Here is a 27,227-nt window from a genome sequence, read left to right as displayed (position 1 = left end):
AAGACACCTGGCCCTTGGCAAGATGTAGGGTGAGGATAGAGACCTTGCATGTACATGAGAGATGGGAGAGAGACAAGCGATGGTCTGCAGTGAGAAGAGAGGAATGAGGATATGGATGGAAGCTGGACACACATATGGCTGCCGTTCACTACAACCTTTGTATGAATTTAAGATATCACGTTACACATATTCTACATGTGCTAATACCATGGGCTGTACATTCACTTCCAGGGGACAGTGAGGCTGACTGGGGGCATCCAGCTGTGGAAGAACCTCCCACTAAGCACACAATATGGTATATATTATATCCGCTGGTTTGTCAAATTGTGATAGGAATAAGGACCTCATTCAGAGTCGGTCGTAGCGGCCGCACGGTCGTAAGGGAAAAGGGGCCGGATATGCAAATGGTGCCCTCGCAAGTTGCGTCCTTAAGATTGGATCGTTAGCTGGCCGACCAAGGGGAGGATGCGGCCGTAAGACAAAAAATACGCCCCCTTCTCGTACGCATTACACGTCATGTCCGGGCATATAAGGATTAATCGAGACCAACGGGAACCATCGGAACTGGTCGTAGAGCTTAAGGTTGACCATACCCTCTCTTAAGCACTACGATCAGGTCAGTGTACAAACCTCCCATGTCACGTGTGCCATGACACTACTTTGTTAATTATGCACTCCCATAAAACGCCGTTCGCATAATTAGGCACGCCTGCGTTCGGATCTCCACTCCCCCGTTTTTAAGCACCTTCCCCTGTTACCACCCACAAACGCCTCATTCTGTCACTCAAACTACCGACCTGGCTGTGTTCAAGGAGAGAGAAATTTCTGATCGTAGCAGCTAGTTTGCGTACGCGCATTGCGAACTTTACGCATGCGCAGTTTAGCGAACATCGGTGGCGTACGACCGTGCGGCCGCTACGACCGACTGGCTTAGCATGAATTCCTAGTGCCCTTTTATAAAACTATCGGTCAAAGCTGCCGATGATTGGACAGTAAATGTACCCAAATGGCTCAATAATGCTCCTGATATAACGGCACCAAACTGAACGTTCTGATTGGATGAAGCACAAAAAAGGGAGAGACGGTTTATAACGACAGTGAAGTCCAACTTTATTGGCTGAAGTTCAATCAGAAACAGGCTCTTGGGGATGTGCTAGAACACAGAAAACGGGGAACAGGCGAGATCAGAGGATGGAAAATAACAACAAAAGCAAAATTAATCAGGGCAGTTTTATATTCCCAATATATCACATCAAACTGGTCTTAATGGGCCAAATTCAACTATCCTATTGAATTATAGCCCGCAGGCCGCACTTAACGCGGATCTCTGTCAACCTCCTCCTGAGGCTGAAACAAAAATCTGCTTTAAGTTGGGCTTTCCGCCCCATATTGCAGTCGCCGCAAACACGTTAACCCATAACTTCAACTACTTATACCGGAATCTATGGGTTAACGTGCGTTATACGCAGATTTACCGTTCGAGGAAAAGGGCTTCTAATAGAACAGCTTTGGGCGAAAAAGCTGGAGGCTACAAGCCTTTTCCTCACGCAATAACGTATCGAGGATAATTGTATTCAGCCCCAGGTTAAGGTACTAGGGGGGGGGGTTAGGTTTAGGCACTGGGGAGAGAGGGTTAGGGTAGGGTTAGGTTAGGATACTTACCTATCAGCTGTCGGGATAGTAACCGAGTCTGGATGCCGGAGTCGGGATTCTGACCGCCGGCATCCCGTACCCAAACTGAGGACCTGAGCCTGCAGGGATGCACAGCACTGTGTAGATGAGTGTAGCATATATACCCTGTATATGGACCTGAGCCTGCAGGGATGCACAGCACTGTGTAGATGAGTGTACCATATGTACCCTGTATAAGGACCTGAGCCTGCAGGGATGCACAGCACTGTGTAGATGAGTGTACCATATGTACCCTTTATAAGGACCTGAGCCTGCAGGAATGCACAGCACTGTGTAGATGAGTGTAGCATATGTACCCTTTATAAGGACCTGAGCCTGCAAGGATGCACAGCACTGTGTACATGAGTGTAGAATATAAGGACCTGAGCCTGCAAGGATGCACAGCACTGTGTAGATGAGTGTAGCATATATACCCTGTATAAGGACCTGAGCCTGCAGGGATGCACAGCACTGTGTAGATGAGTGTAGCATATATACCCTGTATATGGACCTGAGCCTGCAGGGATGCACAGCACTGTGTAGATGAGTGTACCATATGTACCCTGTATAAGGACCTGAGCCTGCAGGGATGCACAGCACTGTGTAGATGAGTGTACCATATGTACCCTTTATAAGGACCTGAGCCTGCAGGAATGCACAGCACTGTGTAGATGAGTGTAGCATATATACCCTTTATAAGGACCTGAGCCTGCAAGGATGCACAGCACTGTGTACATGAGTGTAGAATATAAGGACCTGAGCCTGCAAGGATGCACAGCACTGTGTAGATGAGTGTAGCATATATACCCTGTATAAGGACCTGAGCCTGCAGGGATGCACAGCACTGTGTAGATGAGTCTAGCATATGTACCCTGTATAAGGACCTGAGCCTGCAGGGATGCACAGCACTGTGTAGATGAGTGTAGCATATGTACCCTTTATAAGGAACTGAGCCTGCAGGGATGCACAGCACTGTGTAGATGAGTGTAGCATATATACCCTGTATAAGGACCTGAGCCTGCAGGGATGCACAGCACTGTGTAGATGAGTGTAGCATATGTACCCTTTATAAGGACCTGAGCCTGCAGGGATACACAGCACTGTGTAGATGAGTGTAGCATATGTACCCTTTATAAGGACCTGAGCCTGCAGGGATGCACAGCACTGTGTAGATGAGTGTACCATATGTACCCTTTATAAGGACCTGAGCCTGCAGGGATGCACAGCACTGTGTTCATGAGTGTAGCATATGTACCCTATATAAGGACCTGAGCCTGCAGGATGCACAGCACTGTGTAGATGAGTGTAGCATATGTACCCTATATAAGGACCTGAGCCTGCAGGGATGCACAGCACTGTGTAGATGAGTGTACCATATGTACCCTTTATAAGGACCTGAGCCTGCAGGGATGCACAGCACTGTGTTCATGAGTGTAGCATATATACCCTTTATAAGGACCTGAGCCTGCAGGGATACACAGCACTGTGTAGAGGAGTGTAGCATATATACCCTTTATAAGGACCTGAGCCTGCAGGGATGCACAGCACTGTGTAGATGAGTGTACCATATGTACCCTTTATAAGGACCTGAGCCTGCAGGGATACACAGCACTGTGTAGAGGAGTGTAGCATATATACCCTTTATAAGGACCTGAGCCTGCAGGGATACACAGCACTGTGTAGAGGAGTGTAGCATATATACCCTTTATAAGGACCTGAGCCTGCAGGGATGCACAGCACTGTGTAGATGAGTGTACCATATGTACCCTTTATAAGGACCTGAGCCTGAAGGGATGCACAGCACTGTGTAGATGAGTGTACCATATGTACCCTTTATAAGGACCTGAGCCTGCAGGGATGCACAGCACTGTGTAGATGAGTGTAGCATATGTACCCTTTATAAGGACCTGAGCCTGCAAGGATGCACAGCACTGTGTACATGAGTGTAGAATATAAGGACCTGAGCCTGCAAGGATGCACAGCCCAGTGTAGATGAGTGTAGCATATATACCCTGTATAAGGACCTGAGCCTGTAGGGATGCACAGCACTGTGTACATGAGTGTAGAATATATACCCTTTATAAGGACCTGAGCCTGCAGGGATGCACAGCACTGTGTAGATGAGTGTAGCATACGTACCCTTTATAAGGACCTGAGCCTGCAGGGATGCACAGCACTGTGTTCATGAGTGTAGCATATGTACCCTATATAAGGACCTGAGCCTGCAGGATGCACAGCACTGTGTAGATGAGTGTAGCATATGTACCCTATATAAGGACCTGAGCCTGCAGGATGCACAGCACTGTGTAGATGAGTGTTCCATATGTACCCTGTATAAGGACCTGAGCCTGCAGGGATGCACAGCACTGTGTAGATGAGTGTACCATATGTACCCTTTATAAGGACCTGAGCCTGCAGGGATGCACAGCACTGTGTAGATGAGTGTACCATATGTACCCTTTATAAGGACCTGAGCCTGCAGGGATGCACAGCACTGTGTAGATGAGTGTACCATATGTACCCTGTATAAGGACCTGAGCCTGCAGGACTATTTATGAAATGGAGAAAAGACCAATCTCACGCCCATTCTGGCTTCCCAGTATCTATCAAAGAGTCACCGAAGACGAGAGCCTATATAACAAGGGTTGCGGCATGTACCGCTATATCTCTTCCTCCGCTATCACCGGTCAGAGTATGGAGTCTACCAATAAAAGAAAACTTTTAAATTGCAAAGAGATGCCGGGCAAACCTTGAGGGAAAACGGGGAATAGCAAAATCCTACATGTAACATCCTGCTCAGTACTAATGCAGGAAAGTGGTCCTGTCACGCCCTCAGCTATTATAGCAGCCAATCAGCACACCTACTGCCGACCGTACACGCTACCTATGGCGACTGTAGGAAGAGACACCCTGCCATCACGTCGCTCCTCTTCCCCGCAGACATAACAGCGCAGAAGACATACTAGGAAGGGGAAGGAATAGGTTTGTTTTCTGTGGAGAATATCTATATTACATAGGCACCAGCTGGTTACATGATTTGTTTCTGGTTGTTGAGAACAAAAAGGATATTAAACATAGAAACACAGAATTTGACGGCAGATAAGAACCACTTGGCTCATCTAGTCTACTCCATTTTTAAACATATTGTTACCTCAGCCCTTATTGATCCTTACTTCTTCTGAAGGATATCCTTATGTCTATCCCATGCGTGTTTAACTTGCTCTACTGTCTGAGGGCCTGATTCAGAGCCGCTCGCAAGCGGCCGCTCGTTCGTTCTGACCGATGTTCGCACATCTGCGCATACGTACGGGTTGTAATACGCATGCGTGAACCAGTCAGTGCGGCCGAAAATCGTTTGTTCGCAAAATAGCGAATGCCTGCTATTTTGAGTGACAGGATAAAGCGTATGTGGGTGGTAACAGGGGGAAGGTGCTTCAAAACGGGGAGTGGAGATCCGAACGCAGGCGTGATTAAAGGTCAAAACGGGCGTTTTATGGGTGTGCATAATTAATACAGCAGCGTCATTGACCACGTCACTGGGTTATTTTATAGCCAGAACTGCTCGCAAGATTGTGGTAGCAAAAACCAACCACAAGAATAGCGAGCAGTTCATACGCTGGTCGATGTACTCGATTAATCTAATAAATAGCGGACATAACGTAGGATGCGAGCGGCCAGGGGGCGTAGTTTTCCAAAAAACGACCGCATGTTTGGTTCGCTTGTTCAGACCTAGAGGCGTGAACAGACCGCAAAGAGCAAACGGTACATTTGAATAGCCACCCCTTTTTTCTGAACGAGCGAGCGCAAATAGCGTCCGGCTCTGAATGAGGTCCTGATGGGAGGCTATTCCACTTATCCACTACCCTTTCTGTGAGGTAATTTTTCCTCAAATTTCCCCTGAACCTATCACTCTCCATTAAACTCTTTTCCTGACATATGAAACCATCATTAATGGCAGAAATATACACATTATCATATATTCAAGATCATAAGGGGACAATCTTTTAATGCTGTGCACATACAGGGGTGGCTAAAGAGGCGGGCATGCAGGGCAACTGCTGGCCAAAAGGCACTAGGACCCAGCGGCTCTCCAGGGTGGCATTACCTCCATCATGCGCAGCTCACCACCGTCTTTCCTCTGCGCTGCTGAGGAAGATGAGCACGAAGAGGCGAACGCAGTAGGCGGTCAAACAAGTACGGATGTGTCCTCCGTCGTCCTTGCTGCAGTCACGTTATACAGCCCTTCCAGTCCCGTGCGAGTTTACTCAATTTGGCCGCCTTTTTCGCCGTAATGCGATGCGACAAGCAGACTTTGCTGATAAAAATGATAAGCGTCATATGTATGTTCTGCGGGCGACTATAGCTGTATCTGCATATGTAATGCTAGGTTACAGTGCCAGCGGCTGCTTCCACGCCACCTTCCATTGTGATGAGTTTACAGACTCAGGGGTCTATGGACTAAGCAGCGTTAGGAGACAGAGTGAAAAGTGATAAGGTGCCAGCCAATCAGCTCCCAGCTGTCATTTTTCAAACACAGCCTGTGAGATGACAGTTGGGAGCTGATTGGCTGGCACCTTATCACTTTTCACTCTGTCTCCTAACACTGCTTAGTAACTAGACCCCTCAGTCGCACATAGAGCATACACATGCTGCATATCCTTTTAATGCAGATAAGCCAAGTCACACGGGAATTGACGGCTCTTACATGCCCTGTCTTAACTCAACTCATAATGCAGGGAGGATAGACGAGGAAGGATATAGCTGTAAGTCGTAGGGGGCCAGGGAGTGGTGACACAGGAGGCTGGAGTGACAGGAGGCAGGATACTGGAGTGATAGGGTGCAGGAGGCTGGAGTGACAGGAGGCTGGATACTGGAGTGATAGGGTGCAGTAGGCTGAAGTGATGGAGCAGGAGGCTGGAGTGACAGGAGGCTGGATACTGGAGTGATAGGGTGCAGGAGGCTGGAGTGACAGGAGGCTGAAGTGATGGAGCAGGAGGCTGAAGTGACGGAGTAGGAGGCTGGAGAGACATGAGGCAAGAAATACAGGGCGCTGGAGTGACAGGGAGGCAGAAGGCTGTTGTTACAGGACAGAAGGCTGGAGTGACAGGAGGCAGGACACTGGAGTGATAGGGTGCAGGAGGCTGAAGTGAAGGAGCAGGAGGATGGAGAGACGTGAGGCAGGAAAAACAATGGGCTGGAGTGACAGGGAGGCAGAAGGCTGGAGTGACAGGAAGCTGAAATGACAGTGGGCAGGAAGCAAGGAAATACAGGGGGCTGGTGTTACAGGATAGGAGGCTGGATTGACAGGAGGTTGGAGTGATGGGGCAGGAGGCTGGAAAGACAGGAGGGAAGAGAAAGGGCATGAAGCTGGAACGAGGGGGATGGAGTGATGGGGCTGGAGGCTGGAGTGACGCTCAGGAGACTAGAGTGACAGGAGGCTTAAATGATGGGGCAGTAGTCTGGAAAGACAGGACACTGGAGTGACGGGGAGGGGGGGGGCTGGAGTGATATGGGGCCGGAGAGATGGCACAGGAGGCTGGAGTGACAGGGGTCAGGAGGCTGGAGTGACAGGGGACAGGTAGTTGGAGAGACAAGTGCAGGAGGCTGGAGTGGTAGAGGGCCGGATGTTGGTAAGACAGGAGGCTGGAGTGACGGGGGGGGGGAGCTGGAGTGATATGGGGACAGAGAGATGGCACAGGAGGCTGGAGTGACAGGGATCAGGAGGCTGGAGTGACAGGGGACAGGTGGCTGGAGTAACAGGGGGGCATACAATCGGGAAGCCCGCTGCCTTAATACCGGCACCTGGGTTCCCGACTGTCATATCCCGGCAAGGGTGAAATGCCGGGCGTCTAGATGTAGACGCCTGACATTTCCCCGACGCCGGGAGACCGGCGCCCGGCATCCTGATCGAAGGGATGCCGGGTGCCGCGAGCGGACAGCTTCGGGGGGGGGGGGGGGGGGAGGGTTAGGTTTAGGGTACCCGGGGGGGGACTTACGGTTAGGCACCCCCCCGGGAGGGTTAGGGTTAGGCTAGGGAGATGGAGGGTTAGGCACCCCCGCGGGGGACTTAGGGTTATGCACCCCCACAGGGAACTTAGGGTTAGGCACCCCTAAGGAGGGTTAGGGTTAGGGGGTTAGGTTAGTCAATACGATCGGGATTTCCAGCGCTGTCGGGCTTCCGCTGCCGGGAACTCTGCTTTGGTCGGCCATGTGGCCGCCGATATTCCAACAGTGGGCAGGTAGTTGGAGAGACAAGTGCAGGAGGCTGGAGTGATAGAGGGCCGGATGCTGGTAAGACAGGAGGCTGGAGTAACAGAAGGTGGGAGGTTGGAGTGATGGGGCAGAAGGCTGGAGTAACAGGAGGTGAGAGGTTGGAGTGATGGGGAAGAAGGCTGGAGTGACAGGGAGCAGGAGGCTGGAGGCACATGGGGCAGGAGGCTGGAGTGACACACAGCAGAAGGTGACACATGGGGGCATGAGTATGGTTGACCCTCTGCTGTATAAGGATGACACTAATTATATTCCTACACAAACAGGCATTTTATAGACCATGTGATATCCTACATGAATACTGACTATTGTGTATGTTACACTCTATACATCCACAGGAAACTACAACCCCCAAACACTAATACACTCTATATGGAGTTGGACATAGGACACTACACCCCAACATGGCATGACCATGAGTTAAAAATACAACCATGTGACGTGTACAATGACGCCTCCATGCTAATTATGCACGCCCATGAAACGCTGTTAGAACACACAGGCACGCCTGCGTTCACACATCCACACCCCCGTTTTCATAGACCATCCCGACACCACCCACAAACGGCACTATCTGTCACTCAAATTAGTGCTCAGTCTGTGTAATTCCAGCGCCCAATTTCCGATCGCTTAGACTGGCTTGCGCACGAACACTGCGGCTTCTACGCATGCGCAGAATGTGAAAATCGGGCCAGCTACGAGGGAACGCCGCATTGCGTCCGGGTCTGAATCGGGCCCACAGTTCTCAAACAACCAACATTACAAAACATCTTTGGAAATACCACCACAACCAACAAAGCTCTACGGTAGCCATTACACCAGGCTACAAAGAAGGCAAATGTCCGAAAACAACAATGAAAGAAGTCTTTGCGGCAATCAGTGCCAGATTGTGCAACCGGATACTTTCTTTTTAAAAGAGATATTACTTGCTATATTAAAGGCCCAGGCAATGACGCAATGAAATGGGAAAATGCCTATACAAAGATAAACCCACTGTCAAAATGATATAAAGAATTTCGGTCAACCAGAGAAAATCAATAGAATAGGCAATTAGATTGTCCAGTTGATCACCTCACCAGTCACCTCTACTAACCCGATTTTGGTGTAGAGCCTTCATTTTAGAAATCAAGACATAGGGGCCCATTTAACAAGCCTTTTGGGCCACGTTAATCAGACAGTAACTGCAGTTTTAGCATGATTATATATATATATATATATATATATATATATATAAAAAAAACATGTTACATCACACGGGGGTGGGGTCACAATCGCCGGTGATTACAGCAATGCCCAGAGTATCCTGAGGATGCTCCAGAGAGCTGTAAGGACAGCGGTGTGACCGTCTGAAGTATCCTAAGGGCACTCCAGGTGGCACTGCTGTATAGATTCTAGGCACCCTGCTAGCCAGATGTGGCTGGCAGAAAAAAGCTCTGAGGGCCAGACCAAATGATTCCGTGGGCCTTATACAGCCCCCGGGCCTGAGGTTCCCCATCCCTGCTCTAGGTTGATTTCTGCAGCTTGTCACGCTAATTGTAACTTTTATCCCATTCCATATAATAGTTAACACTATGCCTGTTTAGTGTTTGAAGGTCTTCTCTATGTACTAAGGGCCTGATCATTACGGATCGCTACTACGATCGCAGGTCCGTAATCGCAAGCAGGCTGCTGCAAAAATGAATGCAATCGCCATGCCGTCGCACAGCAAGCATAGAGACGCTCACAGCCTCCCACTACCGCTATCTCATATCCGCAACACCTTGCAGTCCTGCGTACACATCGGAAACATCGGGTACCATCATCCCCTCATGCAGAACTACAGCAGCCCTGACCTGACTCAGAAACTGCTAACCTCGTTGCACGCAGTAAGTACACAAGCTGTGTATGCCGCCACAGTGGCTAATTTATGCACGCCCATGTAACGGCGCTCAAACGGACAGACACGCCTGCGTTTCTCCAACCGCTCCCCCGTCACATCCCCAAACGCTGACCTCCCGTCACTCACTCTACGATGGTTACGCATGCACAGTACTCAACAATCGTCCAACTGCATTTGCTGTTGCAGTTGCGATCTGTAATGGATCAGGCCCTAAGAGCGGAGTCATTTGTAGAACCTATAAGAGCTTTGGAAAGGTAAAGTTACATTGGTCCAAGATGTTACTATATGTAACTTATGCGAGCCGTTTAGTTTGTCTCTGGAATGGAATGGGAAAGTAATTAACCAGCCTGATTGTCACATGTCTAGATATCGCCAGGGCTGCCTCCAGACTCCTCAAGATTTAGACCATGCAAAGATCATACATTTTTCTAGATAGCATTTTTGTATGTGTAAACCATTAGCGACGGCTGTCATATCAATATCCTTCTCACCATCCTAATTATCCCCAGAGTTTGCATTATGTGTAAACAAACTGTCAACAAATTTGCTAACAAATTTAACATTCATAAAAAAAGCAAAAAGTTCTGTGTTTAGTGAAATGAGCTGGTAGCTGCCCAAATAACCCCAATGGCTTTTTAGGAAAGCGCTCAAGTACTAAAGAGGTTAAAGAGCAAATGCCCTGTTGGGTGAGAGGCATCAGTTGGACACTAACAGGGAGCAATCCAATTAGCCGCAAGGGGTGGGTTTTGCTGTTGCAATGGCGTTCAAAGGCACTGCATCTCGCACCCCTCTTTCAGGCTGAACCTACTCAATTTTGTACCAAACCCTATGGGGCTGCGCACTATTTCGAGCGAATTCAGCCTGCCGGCAAATGCGGCCTTTGTCGCAATGACTTGCACCCGCGAGTGCATCGCTTAGTATCCTGTTAGGAAGTAGAATGACTGGGAGTTTAGAGCCAGTACCTCCAGTTTCCTTGTGCTGATCCCCTAATAATGATGGCTAGAGGCAAGAGGGGGTGGAGGAGTGTGGAAGCGGCGGCAGTAAGGGTCACGCCGGTAGCTAACAGACAACTCACGGTGATTACAACCCAGTACAAATGCTCTAATGAAATTTAATGTTAGTTTGTGGGTGACCTCCCAGGAAGAAAATCAAAAGAAAATGACCAAACAACTCCTGGATAACGAACACGCATCACAGACCTTACACTGATAGCAAAACATGGGCTGCATACTGAGACAATGAGAGCAACAAGACACCATGCAGGGAGATAGACAGAGAGAACCGGCGGGAGATAGACCACACAGTATGTAACAGATGAATTACAGACTGAGAACTGGACTATCCTATTAGACTTCCCACATTTGGAGGTATCTCTGTAGGAAGGGATGGGGAAGAGGGAAGCAGAATGCATGCACGGTAGGGCATTATTACATGTGCAAAAGGAGTATAGGGGATAGAAAAAAATAAGGACTCAAAAACATCAGCACCAGAGATAATCATGAGCAGAATGCAGGAGTAGAACAAAACCAATGCCACATGTGAGGGAAAAGACTGAGAAGAGTGAGAAGGAAGCAGAGGATCAAAAAGAGATAGAGGACCAAGAAGAGAATTCAAGAGAGAGAACACACCCATGAGATGTCGAGAGAGTGAGGAGACTGTTCAGAGCACACAAGACAGTGAGGAGACTGATCAGAGGACGCAAGAGAGTGAGGAGACTGATCAGAGGACGCAAGAGAGTGAGGAGACTGAGCAGAAGACACAAGAGAGTGAGGAGACTGAGCAGAAGACACAAGAGAGTGAGGAGACTGAGCAGAAGACACAAGAGAGTGAGGAGACTGAGCAGAAGACACAAGAGAGTGCAGAGACTGAGCAGAAGACACAAGAGAGTGAGGAGACTGAGCAGAAGACACAAGAGAGTGCAGAGACTGAGCTGAAGACACAAGAGAGTGAGGAGACTGAGCTGAAGACACAAGAGAGTGAGGAGACTGAGCAGAAGACACAAGAGAGTGAGGAGACTGAGCAGAAGACACAAGAGAGTGAGGAGACTGAGCAGAGGACACAAGAGAGTGAGGAGACTGAGCAGAAGACACAAGAGAGTGCAGAGACTGAGCAGAAGACACAAGAGAGTGCAGAGACTGAGCAAAAGACACAAGAGAGTGCAGATACTGAGCAGAAGACACAAGAGAGTGAGGAGACTGAGCAGAACACACATGAGAGTGCAGAGACTGAGCAGAAGACACAAGAGAGTGAGGAGACTGAGCAGAAGACACAAGAGACTGCAGAGACTGAGCAGAAGACACAAGAGAGTGAGGAGACTGAGCAGAAGACACAAGAGAGTGAGGAGACTGAGCAGAAGACACAAGAGAGTGAGGAGACTGAGCAGAGGACACAAGAGAGTGAGGAGACTGAGCAGAAGACACAAGAGAGTGCAGAGACTGAGCAGAAGACACAAGAGAGTGCAGAGACTGAGCAGAAGACACAAGAGACTGCAGAGACTGAGCAGAAGACACAAGAGAGTGAGGAGACTGAGCAGAAGACACAAGAGAGTGAGGAGACTGAGCAGAAGACACAAGAGAGTGAGGAGACTGAGCAGAGGACACAAGAGAGTGAGGAGACTGAGCAGAAGACACAAGAGAGTGCAGAGACTGAGCAGAAGACACAAGAGACTGCAGAGACTGAGCAGAAGACACAAGAGACTGCAGAGACTGAGCAGAAGACACAAGAGAGTGAGGAGACTGAGCAGAAGACACAAGAGAGTGAGGAGACTGAGCAGAAGACACAAGAGAGTGAGGAGACTGAGCAGAGGACACAAGAGAGTGAGGAGACTGAGCAGAAGACACAAGAGAGTGCAGAGACTGAGCAGAAGACACAAGAGAGTGCAGAGACTGAGCAGAAGACACAAGAGAGTGCAGAGACTGAGCAAAAGACACAAGAGAGTGCAGATACTGAGCAGAAGACACAAGAGAGTGAGGAGACTGAGCAGAACACACATGAGAGTGCAGAGACTGAGCAGAAGACACAAGAGAGTGAGGAGACTGAGCAGAAGACACAAGAGAGTGAGGAGACTGAGCAGAAGACACAAGAGAGTGCAGAGACTGAGCAGAAGACACAAGAGAGTGCAGAGACTGAGCAGAAGACACAAGAGAGTGCAGATACTGAGCAGAAGACACAAGAGAGTGCAGATACTGAGCAGAAGAGACAAGAGAGTGAGGAGACTGAGCAGAAGACACATGAGAGTGCAGAGACTGAGCAGAAGACACAAGAGAGTGAGGAGACTGTGCAGAAGACAAAAGAGAGTGAGGAGACTGAGCAGAAGACACATGAGAGTGCAGAGACTGAGCAGTAGAGACAAGAGAGTGAGAAGACTGAGCAGAAGACACAAGAGAGTGAGGAGACTGAGCAGAAGACATGAGAGTGAGGAGACTGAGCAGAAGACACATGAGAGTGCAGAGACTGAGCTGAAGACACAAGAGAGTGAGGAGACTGAGCAGAAGATACATGAAAGGGTGAAGACTGAGCAGAAGACACAAGAGAGTGAGGAGACTGAGCAGAAGACATGAGAGTGAGGAGACTGAGCAGAAGACACATGAGAGTGCAGAGACTGAGCAGAAGACACAAAAGAGTGAGGAGACTGAGCAGAAGACACATGAGAGTGCAGAGACTGAGCAGAAGACACAAGAGAGTGCGGAGACTGAGCAGAAGACACAAGAGAGTGCAGAGACTGAGCAGAAGACACAAGAGAGTGCAGAGACTGAGCAGAAGACACAAGAGTGCAGAGACTGAGCAGAAGACACAAGAGAGTGCAGATACTGAGCAGAAGACACAAGAGAGTGCAGATACTGAGCAGAAGAGACAAGAGAGTGAGGAGACTGAGCAGAAGACACATGAGAGTGCAGAGACTGAGCAGAAGACACAAGAGAGTGAGGAGACTGTGCAGAAGACAAAAGAGAGTGAGGAGACTGAGCAGAAGACACATGAGAGTGCAGAGACTGAGCAGTAGAGACAAGAGAGTGAGAAGACTGAGCAGAAGACACAAGAGAGTGAGGAGACTGAGCAGAAGACATGAGAGTGAGGAGACTGAGCAGAAGACACATGAGAGTGCAGAGACTGAGCTGAAGACACAAGAGAGTGAGGAGACTGAGCAGAAGATACATGAAAGGGTGAAGACTGAGCAGAAGACACAAGAGAGTGAGGAGACTGAGCAGAAGACATGAGAGTGAGGAGACTGAGCAGAAGACACATGAGAGTGCAGAGACTGAGCAGAAGACACAAAAGAGTGAGGAGACTGAGCAGAAGACACATGAGAGTGCAGAGACTGAGCAGAAGACACAAGAGAGTGCGGAGACTGAGCAGAAGACACAAGAGAGTGCAGAGACTGAGCAGAAGACACAAGAGAGTGCAGAGACTGAGCAGAAGACACAAGAGTGCAGAGACTGAGCAGAAGACACAAGAGAGTGCAGATACTGAGCAGAAGACACAAGAGAGTGCAGATACTGAGCAGAAGACACAAGAGAGTGAGGAGACTGAGCAGAAGACACATGAGAGTGTAGAGACTGAGCAGAAGACACAAGAGAGTGAGGAGACTGAGCAGAAGACACAAGAGAGTGAGGAGACTGTGCAGAAGACACAAGAGAGTGCAGAGACTGAGCAGAAGACACAAGAGAGTGAGGAGACTGAGCAGAAGACACATGAGAGTGCAGAGACTGAGCAGAAGACACAAGAGAGTGCGGAGACTGAGCAGAAGACACAAGAGAGTGCAGAGACTGAGCAGAAGACACAAGAGAGTGCAGAGACTGAGCAGAAGACACAAGAGAGTGCAGAGACTGAGCAGAAGACACAAGAGAGTGCAGATACTGAGCAGAAGACACAAGAGAGTGCAGATACTGAGCAGAAGAGACAAGAGAGTGAGGAGACTGAGCAGAAGACACATGAGAGTGCAGAGACTGAGCAGAAGACACAAGAGAGTGAGGAGACTGTGCAGAAGACACAAGAGAGTGAGGAGACTGAGCAGAAGACACATGAGAGTGCAGAGACTGAGCAGTAGAGACAAGAGAGTGAGAAGACTGAGCAGAAGACACAAGAGAGTGAGGAGACTGAGCAGAAGACATGAGAGTGAGGAGACTGAGCAGAAGACACATGAGAGTGCAGAGACTGAGCTGAAGACACAAGAGAGTGAGGAGACTGAGCAGAAGATACATGAAAGGGTGAAGACTGAGCAGAAGACACAAGAGAGTGAGGAGACTGAGCAGAAGACATGAGAGTGAGGAGACTGAGCAGAAGACACATGAGAGTGCAGAGACTGAGCAGAAGACACAAAAGAGTGAGGAGACTGAGCAGAAGACACATGAGAGTGCAGAGACTGAGCAGAAGACACAAGAGAGTGCGGAGACTGAGCAGAAGACACAAGAGAGTGCAGAGACTGAGCAGAAGACACAAGAGAGTGCAGAGACTGAGCAAAAGACACAAGAGAGTGCAGATACTGAGCAAAAGACACAAGAGAGTGCAGATACTGAGCAGAAGACACAAGAGAGTGAGGAGACTGAGCAGAACACACATGAGAGTGCAGAGACTGAGCAGAAGACACAAGAGAGTGAGGAGACTGAGCAGAAGACACAAGAGAGTGAGGAGACTGAGCAGAAGACACAAGAGACTGCAGAGACTGAGCAGAAGACACAAGAGAGTGAGGAGACTGAGCAGAGGACACAAGAGAGTGAGGAGACTGAGCAGAAGACACAAGAGAGTGCAGAGACTGAGCAGAAGACACAAGAGAGTGCAGAGACTGAGCAGAAGACACAAGAGAGTGCAGAGACTGAGCAAAAGACACAAGAGAGTGCAGATACTGAGCAGAAGACACAAGAGAGTGAGGAGACTGAGCAGAACACACATGAGAGTGCAGAGACTGAGCAGAAGACACAAGAGAGTGAGGAGACTGAGCAGAAGACACAAGAGAGTGAGGAGACTGAGCAGAAGACACAAGAGAGTGCAGAGACTGAGCAGAAGACACAAGAGAGTGCAGAGACTGAGCAGAAGACACAAGAGAGTGCAGATACTGAGCAGAAGAGACAAGAGAGTGAGGAGACTGAGCAGAAGACACATGAGAGTGAGGAGACTGAGCAGAAGACACATGAGAGTGCAGAGACTGAGCAGAAGACACAAGAGAGTGAGGAGACTGTGCAGAAGACAAAAGAGAGTGAGGAGACTGAGCAGAAGACACATGAGAGTGCAGAGACTGAGCAGTAGAGACAAGAGAGTGAGAAGACTGAGCAGAAGACACAAGAGAGTGAGGAGACTGAGCAGAAGACATGAGAGTGAGGAGACTGAGCAGAAGACACATGAGAGTGCAGAGACTGAGCTGAAGACACAAGAGAGTGAGGAGACTGAGCAGAAGATACATGAAAGGGTGAAGACTGAGCAGAAGACACAAGAGAGTGAGGAGACTGAGCAGAAGACATGAGAGTGAGGAGACTGAGCAGAAGACACATGAGAGTGCAGAGACTGAGCAGAAGACACAAAAGAGTGAGGAGACTGAGCAGAAGACACATGAGAGTGCAGAGACTGAGCAGAAGACACAAGAGAGTGCGGAGACTGAGCAGAAGACACAAGAGAGTGCAGAGACTGAGCAGAAGACACAAGAGAGTGCAGAGACTGAGCAGAAGACACAAGAGTGCAGAGACTGAGCAGAAGACACAAGAGAGTGCAGATACTGAGCAGAAGACACAAGAGAGTGCAGATACTGAGCAGAAGACACAAGAGAGTGAGGAGACTGAGCAGAAGACACATGAGAGTGTAGAGACTGAGCAGAAGACACAAGAGAGTGAGGAGACTGAGCAGAAGACACAAGAGAGTGAGGAGACTGTGCAGAAGACACAAGAGAGTGCAGAGACTGAGCAGAAGACACAAGAGAGTGAGGAGACTGAGCAGAAGACACATGAGAGTGCAGAGACTGAGCAGAAGACACAAGAGAGTGCGGAGACTGAGCAGAAGACACAAGAGAGTGCAGAGACTGAGCAGAAGACACAAGAGAGTGCAGAGACTGAGCAGAAGACACAAGAGAGTGCAGAGACTGAGCAGAAGACACAAGAGAGTGCAGATACTGAGCAGAAGACACAAGAGAGTGCAGATACTGAGCAGAAGAGACAAGAGAGTGAGGAGACTGAGCAGAAGACACATGAGAGTGCAGAGACTGAGCAGAAGACACAAGAGAGTGAGGAGACTGTGCAGAAGACACAAGAGAGTGAGGAGACTGAGCAGAAGACACATGAGAGTGCAGAGACTGAGCAGTAGAGACAAGAGAGTGAGAAGACTGAGCAGAAGACACAAGAGAGTGAGGAGACTGAGCAGAAGACATGAGAGTGAGGAGACTGAGCAGAAGACACATGAGAGTGCAGAGACTGAGCTGAAGACACAAGAGAGTGAGGAGACTGAGCAGAAGATACATGAAAGGGTGAAGACTGAGCAGAAGACACAAGAGAGTGAGGAGACTGAGCAGAAGACATGAGAGTGAGGAGACTGAGCAGAAGACACATGAGAGTGCAGAGACTGAGCAGAAGACACAAAAGAGTGAGGAGACTGAGCAGAAGACACATGAGAGTGCAGAGACTGAGCAGAAGACACAAGAGAGTGCGGAGACTGAGCAGAAGACACAAGAGAGTGCAGAGACTGAGCAGAAGACACAAGAGAGTGCAGAGACTGAGCAGAAGACACAAGAGAGTGCAGATACTGAGCAGAAGACACAAGAGAGTGCAGATACTGAGCAGAAGACACAAGAGAGTGAGGAGACTGAGCAGAAGACACATGAGAGTGTAGAGACTGAGCAGAAGACACAAGAGAGTGAGGAGACTGAGCAGAAGACACAAGAGAGTGAGGAGACTGTGCAGAAGACACAAGAGAGTGCAGAGACTGAGCAGAAGACACAAGAGAGTGAGGAGACTGAGCAGAAGACACATGAGAGTGCAGAGACTGAGCAGAAGACACAAGAGAGTGCGGAGACTGAGCAGAAGACACAAGAGAGTGCAGAGACTGAGCAGAAGACACAAGAGAGTGCAGAGACTGAGCAGAAGACACAAGAGAGTGCAGAGACTTAGCAGAAGACACAAGAGAGTGCAGAGACTGAGCAGAAGACACAAGAGAGTGCAGAGACTGAGCAGAAGACACAAGAGAGTGCAGAGACTGAGCAGAAGACACAAGAGAGTGCAGATACTGAGCAGAAGACACAAGAGAGTGCAGATACTGAGCAGAAGAGACAAGAGAGTGAGGAGACTGAGCAGAAGACACATGAGAGTGAGGAGACTGAGCAGAAGACACAAGAGAGTGAGGAGACTGTGCAGAACACACAAGAGAGTGAGGAGACTGAGCAGAAGACACAAGAGAGTGCAGAGACTGAGCAGTAGAGACATGAGAGAGTACAGAGACTGTGCAGAAGACACAAGAGAATGCAGAGACTGAGCAGTAGAGACATGAGAGAGTGCAGAGACTGAGCAGTAGAGACATGAGAGAGTGCAGAGACTGAGCAGTAGAGACATGAGAGTGCAGAGACTGAGCAGTAGAGACATGAGAGTGCAGAGACTGTGCAGAAGACACAAGAGAGTGCAGAGACTGAGCAGTAGAGACATGAGAGAGTGCAGAGACTGAGCAGTAGAGAGATGAGAGTGCAGAGACTGAGTAGTAGAGACATGAGAGAGTGCAGAGACTGAGTAGTAGAGACATGAGAGAGTGCAGAGACTGAGTAGTAGAGACATGAGAGAGTGCAGAGACTGAGTAGTAGAGACATGAGAGAGTGTAGAGACTGAGTAGTAGAGACATGAGAGAGTGTAGAGACTGAGTAGTAGAGACATGAGAGAGTGCAGAGACTGAGTAGTAGAGACATGAGAGAGTGTAGAGACTGAGTAGTAGAGACATGAGAGAGTGTAGAGACTGAGTAGTAGAGACATGAGAGAGTGTAGAGACATGAGAGAGTGTAGAGACTGAGTAGTAGAGACATGAGAGAGTTTAGAGACATGAGAGAGTGTAGAGACATGAGAGAGTGTAGAGACTGAGTAGTAGAGACATGAGAGAGTGTAGAGACATGAGAGAGTGTAGAGACATGAGAGAGTGTAGAGACATGAGAGAGTGTAGAGACATGAGAGAGTGTAGAGACTAAGTAGTAGAGACATGTTCACATTGTTTCTGTATCTTTTGAATAATTCTCATCAACCCTAACACAGCAGGTTTGTTTTCTACATATGGGGGGGTCTAATTGACATTATAATGAAGCAGAATGGTTACTGTGTTGCATGGTGAGAATGAGAGTTATAGACTATCACAGAAAACATACAGCAAGGTCCTGTGTAGAAAAGAATCCATCTCAGATCAACCCACCATGGCAGAGAATGGAACGTGTATAAAGCAGAGATAATATGAGCCAGAACTTGCCATATCTGACACAGCTGTGTGTACACAGGGTGACAGCATCACTGCTATTATACATAAAGGTAGAGATACAGCTAATATATCCAGAGACCTTCTGCAGACAGGACACAACAAGTTCATTAAACTGTCATAATGTAATAATGGGTAAATATTATTCCAAGTCACAAAGGCAAATATGGACAAACCAAGGACTAATTGTGTGCAAGAAAAAAAAAACCTGCTTCCTTGATACTGTTCATGTCACCGGGTATCTCCGTTAATAACCAGCTGTAGCAAATGGTTGAGAAGTAGAGTTACGGAGTAGATTGAAGCAAGGTAATTGCACAGGAGGTAAGCTGAGGCTATGCAGGAAGCCTGCGGGGTGGTAAGATGGAGCGTGTAGCAATACTAACCTTTAAGGGGGGTCAAGGCAGCTGTGGTCTCTTCTAAAAATCAAAAAACAATGCTTGATTAGGGAGGACAGCAAAATCCCTGGCAAAACTATCTGCAGTCATTCTCTTAGAACAAAGGTCCTTTCATCTCCCCAAATCACTGGAATGTTTCTTTCCCTGTGGCAGCTGTGCCATGTACCCACCCAGCTTGGCATGATTTTACACCGTATGCCACATGATATATACACTCCTCATTTCCTGCACTCGGATACAACTGCCCACCCACCCAGGGGGCTGTAATAAAGTATGTGTATGATTTCTGCAACGTTCCTTACACTTTGGTCCTGATGCTGAGTTGTACACAAATCGGCCATAGAAGACACCACATTAGATGTATGGGAATACTGTAAACACATATATACGTCCTCATCTTTGCGGTACAGCTGTCGCCTGTCTATACGCTTGGTTTCATAATAGTCATCATTATCATCAATGTGGACCAGCCCTATACTTGGAGCAAACAATGTACCAGGCGTATTTTACACTTCTATCCAACTCAGTGTAGCCTCGCTCGCATTTGTGTCATTGGTACACCCTCGGTGCGTTGTGACATCGGTACACCCTCGGTGCATTGTGTCATCGGTACACCCTCACTGCGTGGTGTCATCGGTACACCCTCACTGCGTGGTGTCATCGGTACACCCTCGGTGCGTTGTGTCATCGGTACACCCTCACTGCATTGTGTCATCGGTACACCCTCACTGCGTTGTGTCATCGGTACACCCTCACTGCATTGTGTCATCGGTACACCCTCACTGCATTGTGTCATCGGTACACCCTCGTTGCATTGTGTCATCGGTACACCCTCACTGCGTTGTGCCATCGGTAAACCCTCACTGCATTGTGTCATCGGTAAACACCCTCGCTGCGTTGTGTCATCGGTAAACACCCTCGCTGCGTTGTGTCATCGGTACACCCTCGCTGCATTGTGTCATCGGTACACCCTCACTGCATTGTGTCAGCGGTACACCCTCGCTGCGTTGTCATCGGTACACCCTCGCTGCATTGTGTCATCGGTACACCCTCACTGCGTTGTGTCATCGGTACACCCTCGCTGCGTTGTGTCATCGGTACACCCTCCCTGCATTGTGTCATCGGTACACCCTCGCTGCGTTGTGTCATCGGTAAACCCTCACTGCTTGTGTCATCGGTAAACACCCTCGCTGCGTTGTGTCATCGGTAAACACCCTCACTGCATTGTGTCATCGGTACACCCTCACTGCGTTGTGTCATCGGTACACCCTCGGTGCATTGTGTCATCGGTACACCCTCACTGCATTGTGTCATCGGTACACCCTCACTGCGTTGTGTCATCGGTACACCCTCACTGCGTTGTGTCATCGGTACACCCTCGCTGCATTGTGTCATCGGTGCACCCTCGCTGCATTGTGTCATCGGTACACCCTCACTGCGTTGTGTCATCGGTACACCCTCGCTGCGTTGTGTCATCGGTACACCCTCGCTGGGTTGTGTCATCGGTACACCCTCACTGCGTTGTGTCATCGGTACACCCTCACTGCGTTGTGTCATCGGTACACCCTCACTGCATTGTGTCATCGGTACACCCTCGCTGCATTGTGTCATCGGTACACCCTCACTGCGTTGTGCCATCGGTAAACCCTCACTGCATTGTGTCATCGGTAAACACCCTCGCTGCGTTGTGTCATCGGTAAACACCCTCGCTGCGTTGTGTCATCGGTACACCCTCGCTGCGTTGTGTCATCGGTACACCCTCACTGCATTGTGTCAGCGGTACACCCTCGCTGCGTTGTGTCATCGGTAAACCCTCACTGCTTGTGTCATCGGTAAACACCCTCGCTGCGTTGTGTCATCGGTAAACACCCTCACTGCTTTGTGTCATCGGTACACCCTCACTGCGTTGTGTCATCGGTACACCCTCGGTGCATGGTGTCATCGGTACACCCTCACTGCGTTGTCATCGGTACACCCTCGCTGCGTTGTGACATCGGTACACCCTCGCTGCGTTGTGTCATCGGTAAACACCCTCGCTGCATTGTGTCATCGGTACACCCTCGCTGCGTTGTGTCATCGGTAAACACCCTCGCTGCATTGTGTCATCGGTAAACACCCTCGCTGCATTGTGTCATCAGTAAACACCCTCGCTGCGTTGTGTCATCGGTACACCCTCACTGCATTGTGTCATCGGTACACCCTCGCTGCGTTGTGTCATCGGTAAACCCTCACTGCATTGTGTCATCGGTAAACACCCTCGCTGCGTTGTGTCATCGGTAAACACCCTCGCTGCGTTGTGTCATCGGTACACCCTCGCTGCATTGTGTCATCGGTACACCCTCGCTGCGTTGTGTCATCGGTAAACCCTCACTGCATTGTGTCATCGGTAAACACCCTCGCTGCGTTGTGTCATCGGTAAACACCCTCGCTGCGTTGTGTCATCGGTACACCCTCACTGCATTGTGTCATCGGTACACCCTCACTGCATTGTGTCATCGGTACACCCTCGCTGCGTTGTGTCATCGGTAAACCCTCACTGCATTGTGTCATCGGTAAACACCCTCGCTGCGTTGTGTCATCGGTAAACACCCTCACTGCATTGTGTCATCGGTACACCCTCGCTGCATTGTGTCATCGGTACACCCTCACTGCATTGTGCCATCGGTAAACCCTCACTGCATTGTGTCATCGGTAAACACCCTCGCTGCATTGTGTCATCGGTACACCCTCGCTGCGTTGTGTCATCGGTAAACCCTCACTGCTTGTGTCATCGGTAAACACCCTCGCTGCGTTGTGTCATCGGTAAACACCCTCACTGCATTGTGTCATCGGTACACCCTCGGTGCATGGTGTCATCGGTACACCCTCGGTGCATGGTGTCATCGGTACACCCTCACTGCGTTGTCATCGGTACACCCTCGCTGCGTTGTGTCATCGGTGCACCCTCACTGCGTTGTGTCATCGGTACACCCTCACTGCATTGTGTCATCGGTACACCCTCGCTGCGTTGTGTCTTCGGTACACCCTCGCTGCGTTGTGTCATCGGTACACCCTCGCTGCATTGTGTCATCGGTACACCCTCGCTGCGTTGTGTCATCGGTACACCCTCGCCGCGTTGTGTCATCGGTACACCCTCGCGTTGTGTCATCGGTACACCCTCGCTGCGTTGTGTCATCGGTACACCCTCGCTGCGTTGTGTCATCGGTAAACACCCTCACTGCATTGTGTCATCGGTACACCCTCGCTGCGTTGTGTCTTCGGTACACCCTCGCTGCGTTGTGTCATCGGTACACCCTCGCTGCATTGTGTCATCGGTACACCCTCGCTGCGTTGTGTCATCGGTACACCCTCGCTGCGTTTTGTCATCGGTACACCCTCGCGTTGTGTCATCGGTACACCCTCGCTGCGTTGTGTCATCGGTACACCCTCGCTGCATTGTGTCATCGGTAAACACCCTCGCTGCGTTGTGTCATCGGTAAACACCCTCGCTGCGTTGTGTCATCGGTACACCCTCACTGCGTTGTGTCATCGGTACACCCTCGCTGCATTGTGTCATCAGTACACCCTCACTGCGTTGTGTCATCGGTACACCCTCACTGCATTGTGTCATCGGTAAACCCTCACTGCATTGTGTCATCGGTAAACACCCTCGCTGCATTGTGTCATCGGTACACCCTCGCTGCGTTGTGTCATCGGTAAACCCTCACTGCTTGTGTCATCGGTAAACACCCTCGCTGCGTTGTGTCATCGGTAAACACCCTCACTGCATTGTGTCATCGGTACACCCTCGGTGCATGGTGTCATCGGTACACCCTCGGTGCATGGTGTCATCGGTACACCCTCACTGCGTTGTCATCGGTACACCCTCGCTGCGTTGTGTCATCGGTGCACCCTCACTGCGTTGTGTCATCGGTACACCCTCACTGCATTGTGTCATCGGTACACCCTCGCTGCGTTGTGTCTTCGGTACACCCTCGCTGCGTTGTGTCATCGGTACACCCTCGCTGCATTGTGTCATCGGTACACCCTCGCTGCGTTGTGTCATCGGTACACCCTCGCTGCGTTTTGTCATCGGTACACCCTCGCGTTGTGTCATCGGTACACCCTCGCTGCGTTGTGTCATCGGTACACCCTCGCTGCGTTGTGTCATCGGTAAACACCCTCACTGCATTGTGTCATCGGTACACCCTCGCTGCGTTGTGTCTTCGGTACACCCTCGCTGCGTTGTGTCATCGGTACACCCTCGCTGCATTGTGTCATCGGTACACCCTCGCTGCGTTGTGTCATCGGTACACCCTCGCTGCGTTTTGTCATCGGTACACCCTCGCTGCGTTGTGTCATCGGTACACCCTCGCTGCGTTGTGTCATTGGTACACCCTCGCTGCATTGTGTCATCGGTAAACACCCTCGCTGCGTTGTGTCATCGGTACACCCTCACTGCGTTGTGTCATCGGTACACCCTCACTGCATTGTGTCATCGGTACACCCTCACTGCGTTGTGTCATCGGTACACCCACACTGCGTTGTGTCATCGGTACACCCACACTGCGTTGTGTCATCGGTACACCCTCACTGCGTTGTGTCATCAGTACACCCTCGCTGCGTTGTGTCATCAGTACACCCTCGCTGCGTTGTGTCATCGGTACACCCTCACTGCGTTGTGTCATCGGTACACCCTCGCTACGTTGTGTCATCGGTGCACCCTCACTGCGTTGTGTCATCGGTACACCCTCACTGCATTGTGTCATCGGTAAACACCCTCGCTGCGTTGTGTCATCGGTAAACACCCTCGCTGCGTTGTGTCATCGGTACACCCTCGCTGCATTGTGTCATCGGTACACCCTCGCTGCATTGTGTCATCGGTACACCCTCGCTGCATTGTGTCATCGGTACACCCTCGCTGCATTGTGTCATCGGTACACCCTCGCTGCGTTTTGTCATCGGTAAACACCCTCGCTGCGTTGTGTCATCGGTAAACACCCTCGCTGCGTTGTGTCATCGGTACACCCTCACTGCGTTGTGTCATCGGTACACCCTCGCTGCATTGTGTCATCAGTACACCCTCACTGCGTTGTGTCATCGGTACACCCTCACTGCATTGTGTCATCGGTACACCCTCGCTGCATTGTGTCATCGGTACACCCACACTGCGTTGTGTCATCGGTACACCCTCGCTGCATTGTGTCATCGGTACACCCACACTGCGTTGTGTCATCGGTACACCCTCACTGCGTTGTGTCATCAGTACACCCTCGCTGCGTTGTGTCATCGGTACACCCTCACTGCGTTGTGTCATCGGTACACCCTCGCTACGTTGTGTCATCGGTGCACCCTCACTGCGTTGTGTCATCAGTACACCCTCACTGCGTTGTGTCTTCAGTAAACACCCTCGCTGCGTTGTGTCTTCGGTACACCCTCGCTGCGTTGTGTCATCAGTACACCCTCGCTGCATTGTGTCATCGGTACACCCTCGCTGCATTGTGTCATCGGTACACCCTCGCTGCATTGTGTCATCGGTACACCCTCGCTGCGTTTTGTCATCGGTACACCCTCGCTGCGTTGTGTCATCGGTAAACACCCTCGCTGCGTTGTGTCATCGGTACACCCTCACTGCGTTGTGTCATCGGTACACCCTCGCTGCATTGTGTCATCAGTACACCCTCACTGCGTTGTGTCATCGGTACACCCTCGCTGCATTGTGTCATCGGTACACCCTCGCTGCATTGTGTCATCGGTACACCCACACTGCGTTGTGTCATCGGTACACCCTCGCTGCGTTTTGTCATCGGTACACCCTCGCTGCGTTGTGTCATCGGTACACCCTCACTGTACTTAGCCTATATGACAACATGCCATTACAGCCACGTTATGCTCCTTCAGTCGTAAGTGGAGTTGAGACTGAAATGCGTCCGCCACTGCACCGCCCACACTTGCAATCAGCTCGCTGCAGAGCATTTTGCATTGCAAAACAGACAAGACAGGCTCTGCAGACCGGCAACTCTGCATGTACGACTGTAACAAGGCAGATATAATACAATGCAGACTATGACATAAGGGAAAAAAAAAGATTCTGAAATGCAGAAGACATGAAATGTATATAATTGAGGTACAGGTATATTTACACTGAAGTGCCAAAAGTCATGGGATAGGTGTATCGTGTAGGACAATCTCTAGCCCAGCGAAGTGCAGCAACTCGACATGGCATCGATTCCACAAGTGGTCGAGGTGGTGACCAATGCTGTCTGGATGGCTTCCCACGGCTCCCTGGTATTTGTAGGTGCAGGATCTTGGGTGCCAATGGACCTCTCAACCACGTCCCATAAATGTTAGATTGGGTTCATTTCGGGCGAACATGATGGCCACGCCATTCGTTGGATCTCTCCAGAATGCTCCTCAAACCAATTCTGTATAACCTTGGAACCAATGCCACGGTGCATTATTCTGCTGGATGCAAATGGTCATCAAGCAATGCAACGTAGCGGTTACCGGTCAATGACGTGTTCAGGTGGACCAGCGGCTCCAACCCATGCCACGTGAACACACCCCACACCATTATGGAACCACCACCAGCCGGCAACGTGCCTTGTTGACAACTAGGGTCCATGGGGTCTGCGTCACACCCGAACCCTATGATCAGCCCGAAACAACTGGAACCATGACTCTTCGGACCACGCCACATGTGGCCAGTCCTCCAGGGTCCAATTAGCGACGTCACAAGCTCAGATGAGGCGCTGTGTCCAGTATTGTAATGGTAACAGGGGGACTCTGGTGGGTCTTCTGCTCCCATATCCCATGGAAGCTAAAGAACACCGCACTGACCTGCTGGATATGCGTCTGGTGCCTCATGCATTAAATGTGGATGTGATTTGAGCCAGTGTCACTTGTCTGTTACCATGGACAAATCTGGGCAAATGCCACTGATCACGATCATTAAACACCGGTGGTTGGCCACTGCGCTGTCCACGGTGGGCGGTCATGACTTCCGCGACACCGTAGATTGAGGAATGTTGAATGTCCCATCTGTCGAGCACCCACTATCTTGCCCCGCTCAAACTCCGATTATTCACGTCGCCTTGCCATAAGCAGCCTACCCGTGCTCACCCTGACTCATGAGAGGTCAGATTAGAAACCGATGCAGGTCTGGGCATTTCCCAGCTGTCACAGTACTTTGCCACCACCTACCATTACCTTTACATACTGCTATCCCATGTCATTTGGCACTTCAGTGTACTTCTATCACCCAGTCCCAGCATGCACATTGTACCGAAGGCTGTCCACATCCTGGCTACCACCAAAGTCCAGTGACATCGTATGGGGCCACTCTATGGTACTAGCAGTCTCAGAAGATGAAATTCTAATTAGGGCAGGGAACTCGGAATGATATAGTCTTTCTATTTTCATCCTTGTACAGTTCAAATAGCTACCGTATGTGGACAACGGATACGAAACACTCGGCCCCCCCCCCCAGGGGCCACAGGAAGGACACCGATAATCGCTATGAAGATGTTACAACAGTTTAGTAGCCTGGTCATGGTGAATAATAAACAGAATTTCATGTTTCACCTTGTTAGTACGGTTTATATTCTCTAGAGCAT

At 50.0% G+C, this 27,227-nt stretch overlaps 1 protein-coding gene across 4 annotated transcripts in view; it reads right to left on the bottom strand.

Moving 5' to 3' along the window:
* The window catches only part of NTM (neurotrimin), a 916,745-nt gene that overhangs the window by 4,183 nt on the left and 885,335 nt on the right, over nt 1–27,227 (bottom strand). For 2 of the 4 annotated variants that reach the window (XM_088457048.1, XM_088457050.1), the window contains one exon: nt 19,621–19,653. The exons of the other annotated variants lie outside the window; for them this stretch is intronic. In XM_088457048.1, the coding sequence (XP_088313174.1) occupies nt 19,621–19,653 (33 nt within the window). The remainder of the gene's footprint in view (nt 1–19,620; nt 19,654–27,227) is intronic. 4 annotated transcript variants of the gene reach the window in all.

The sequence above is a fragment of the Taudactylus pleione genome, unplaced genomic scaffold (assembly GCF_031769625.1).
Source record: "Taudactylus pleione unplaced genomic scaffold, aTauple2 ptg000734l, whole genome shotgun sequence".
In the NCBI taxonomy this organism is placed as follows: Eukaryota; Metazoa; Chordata; class Amphibia; order Anura; family Myobatrachidae; genus Taudactylus; species Taudactylus pleione.
This window is presented reverse-complemented; position numbering and strand designations above follow the sequence as displayed.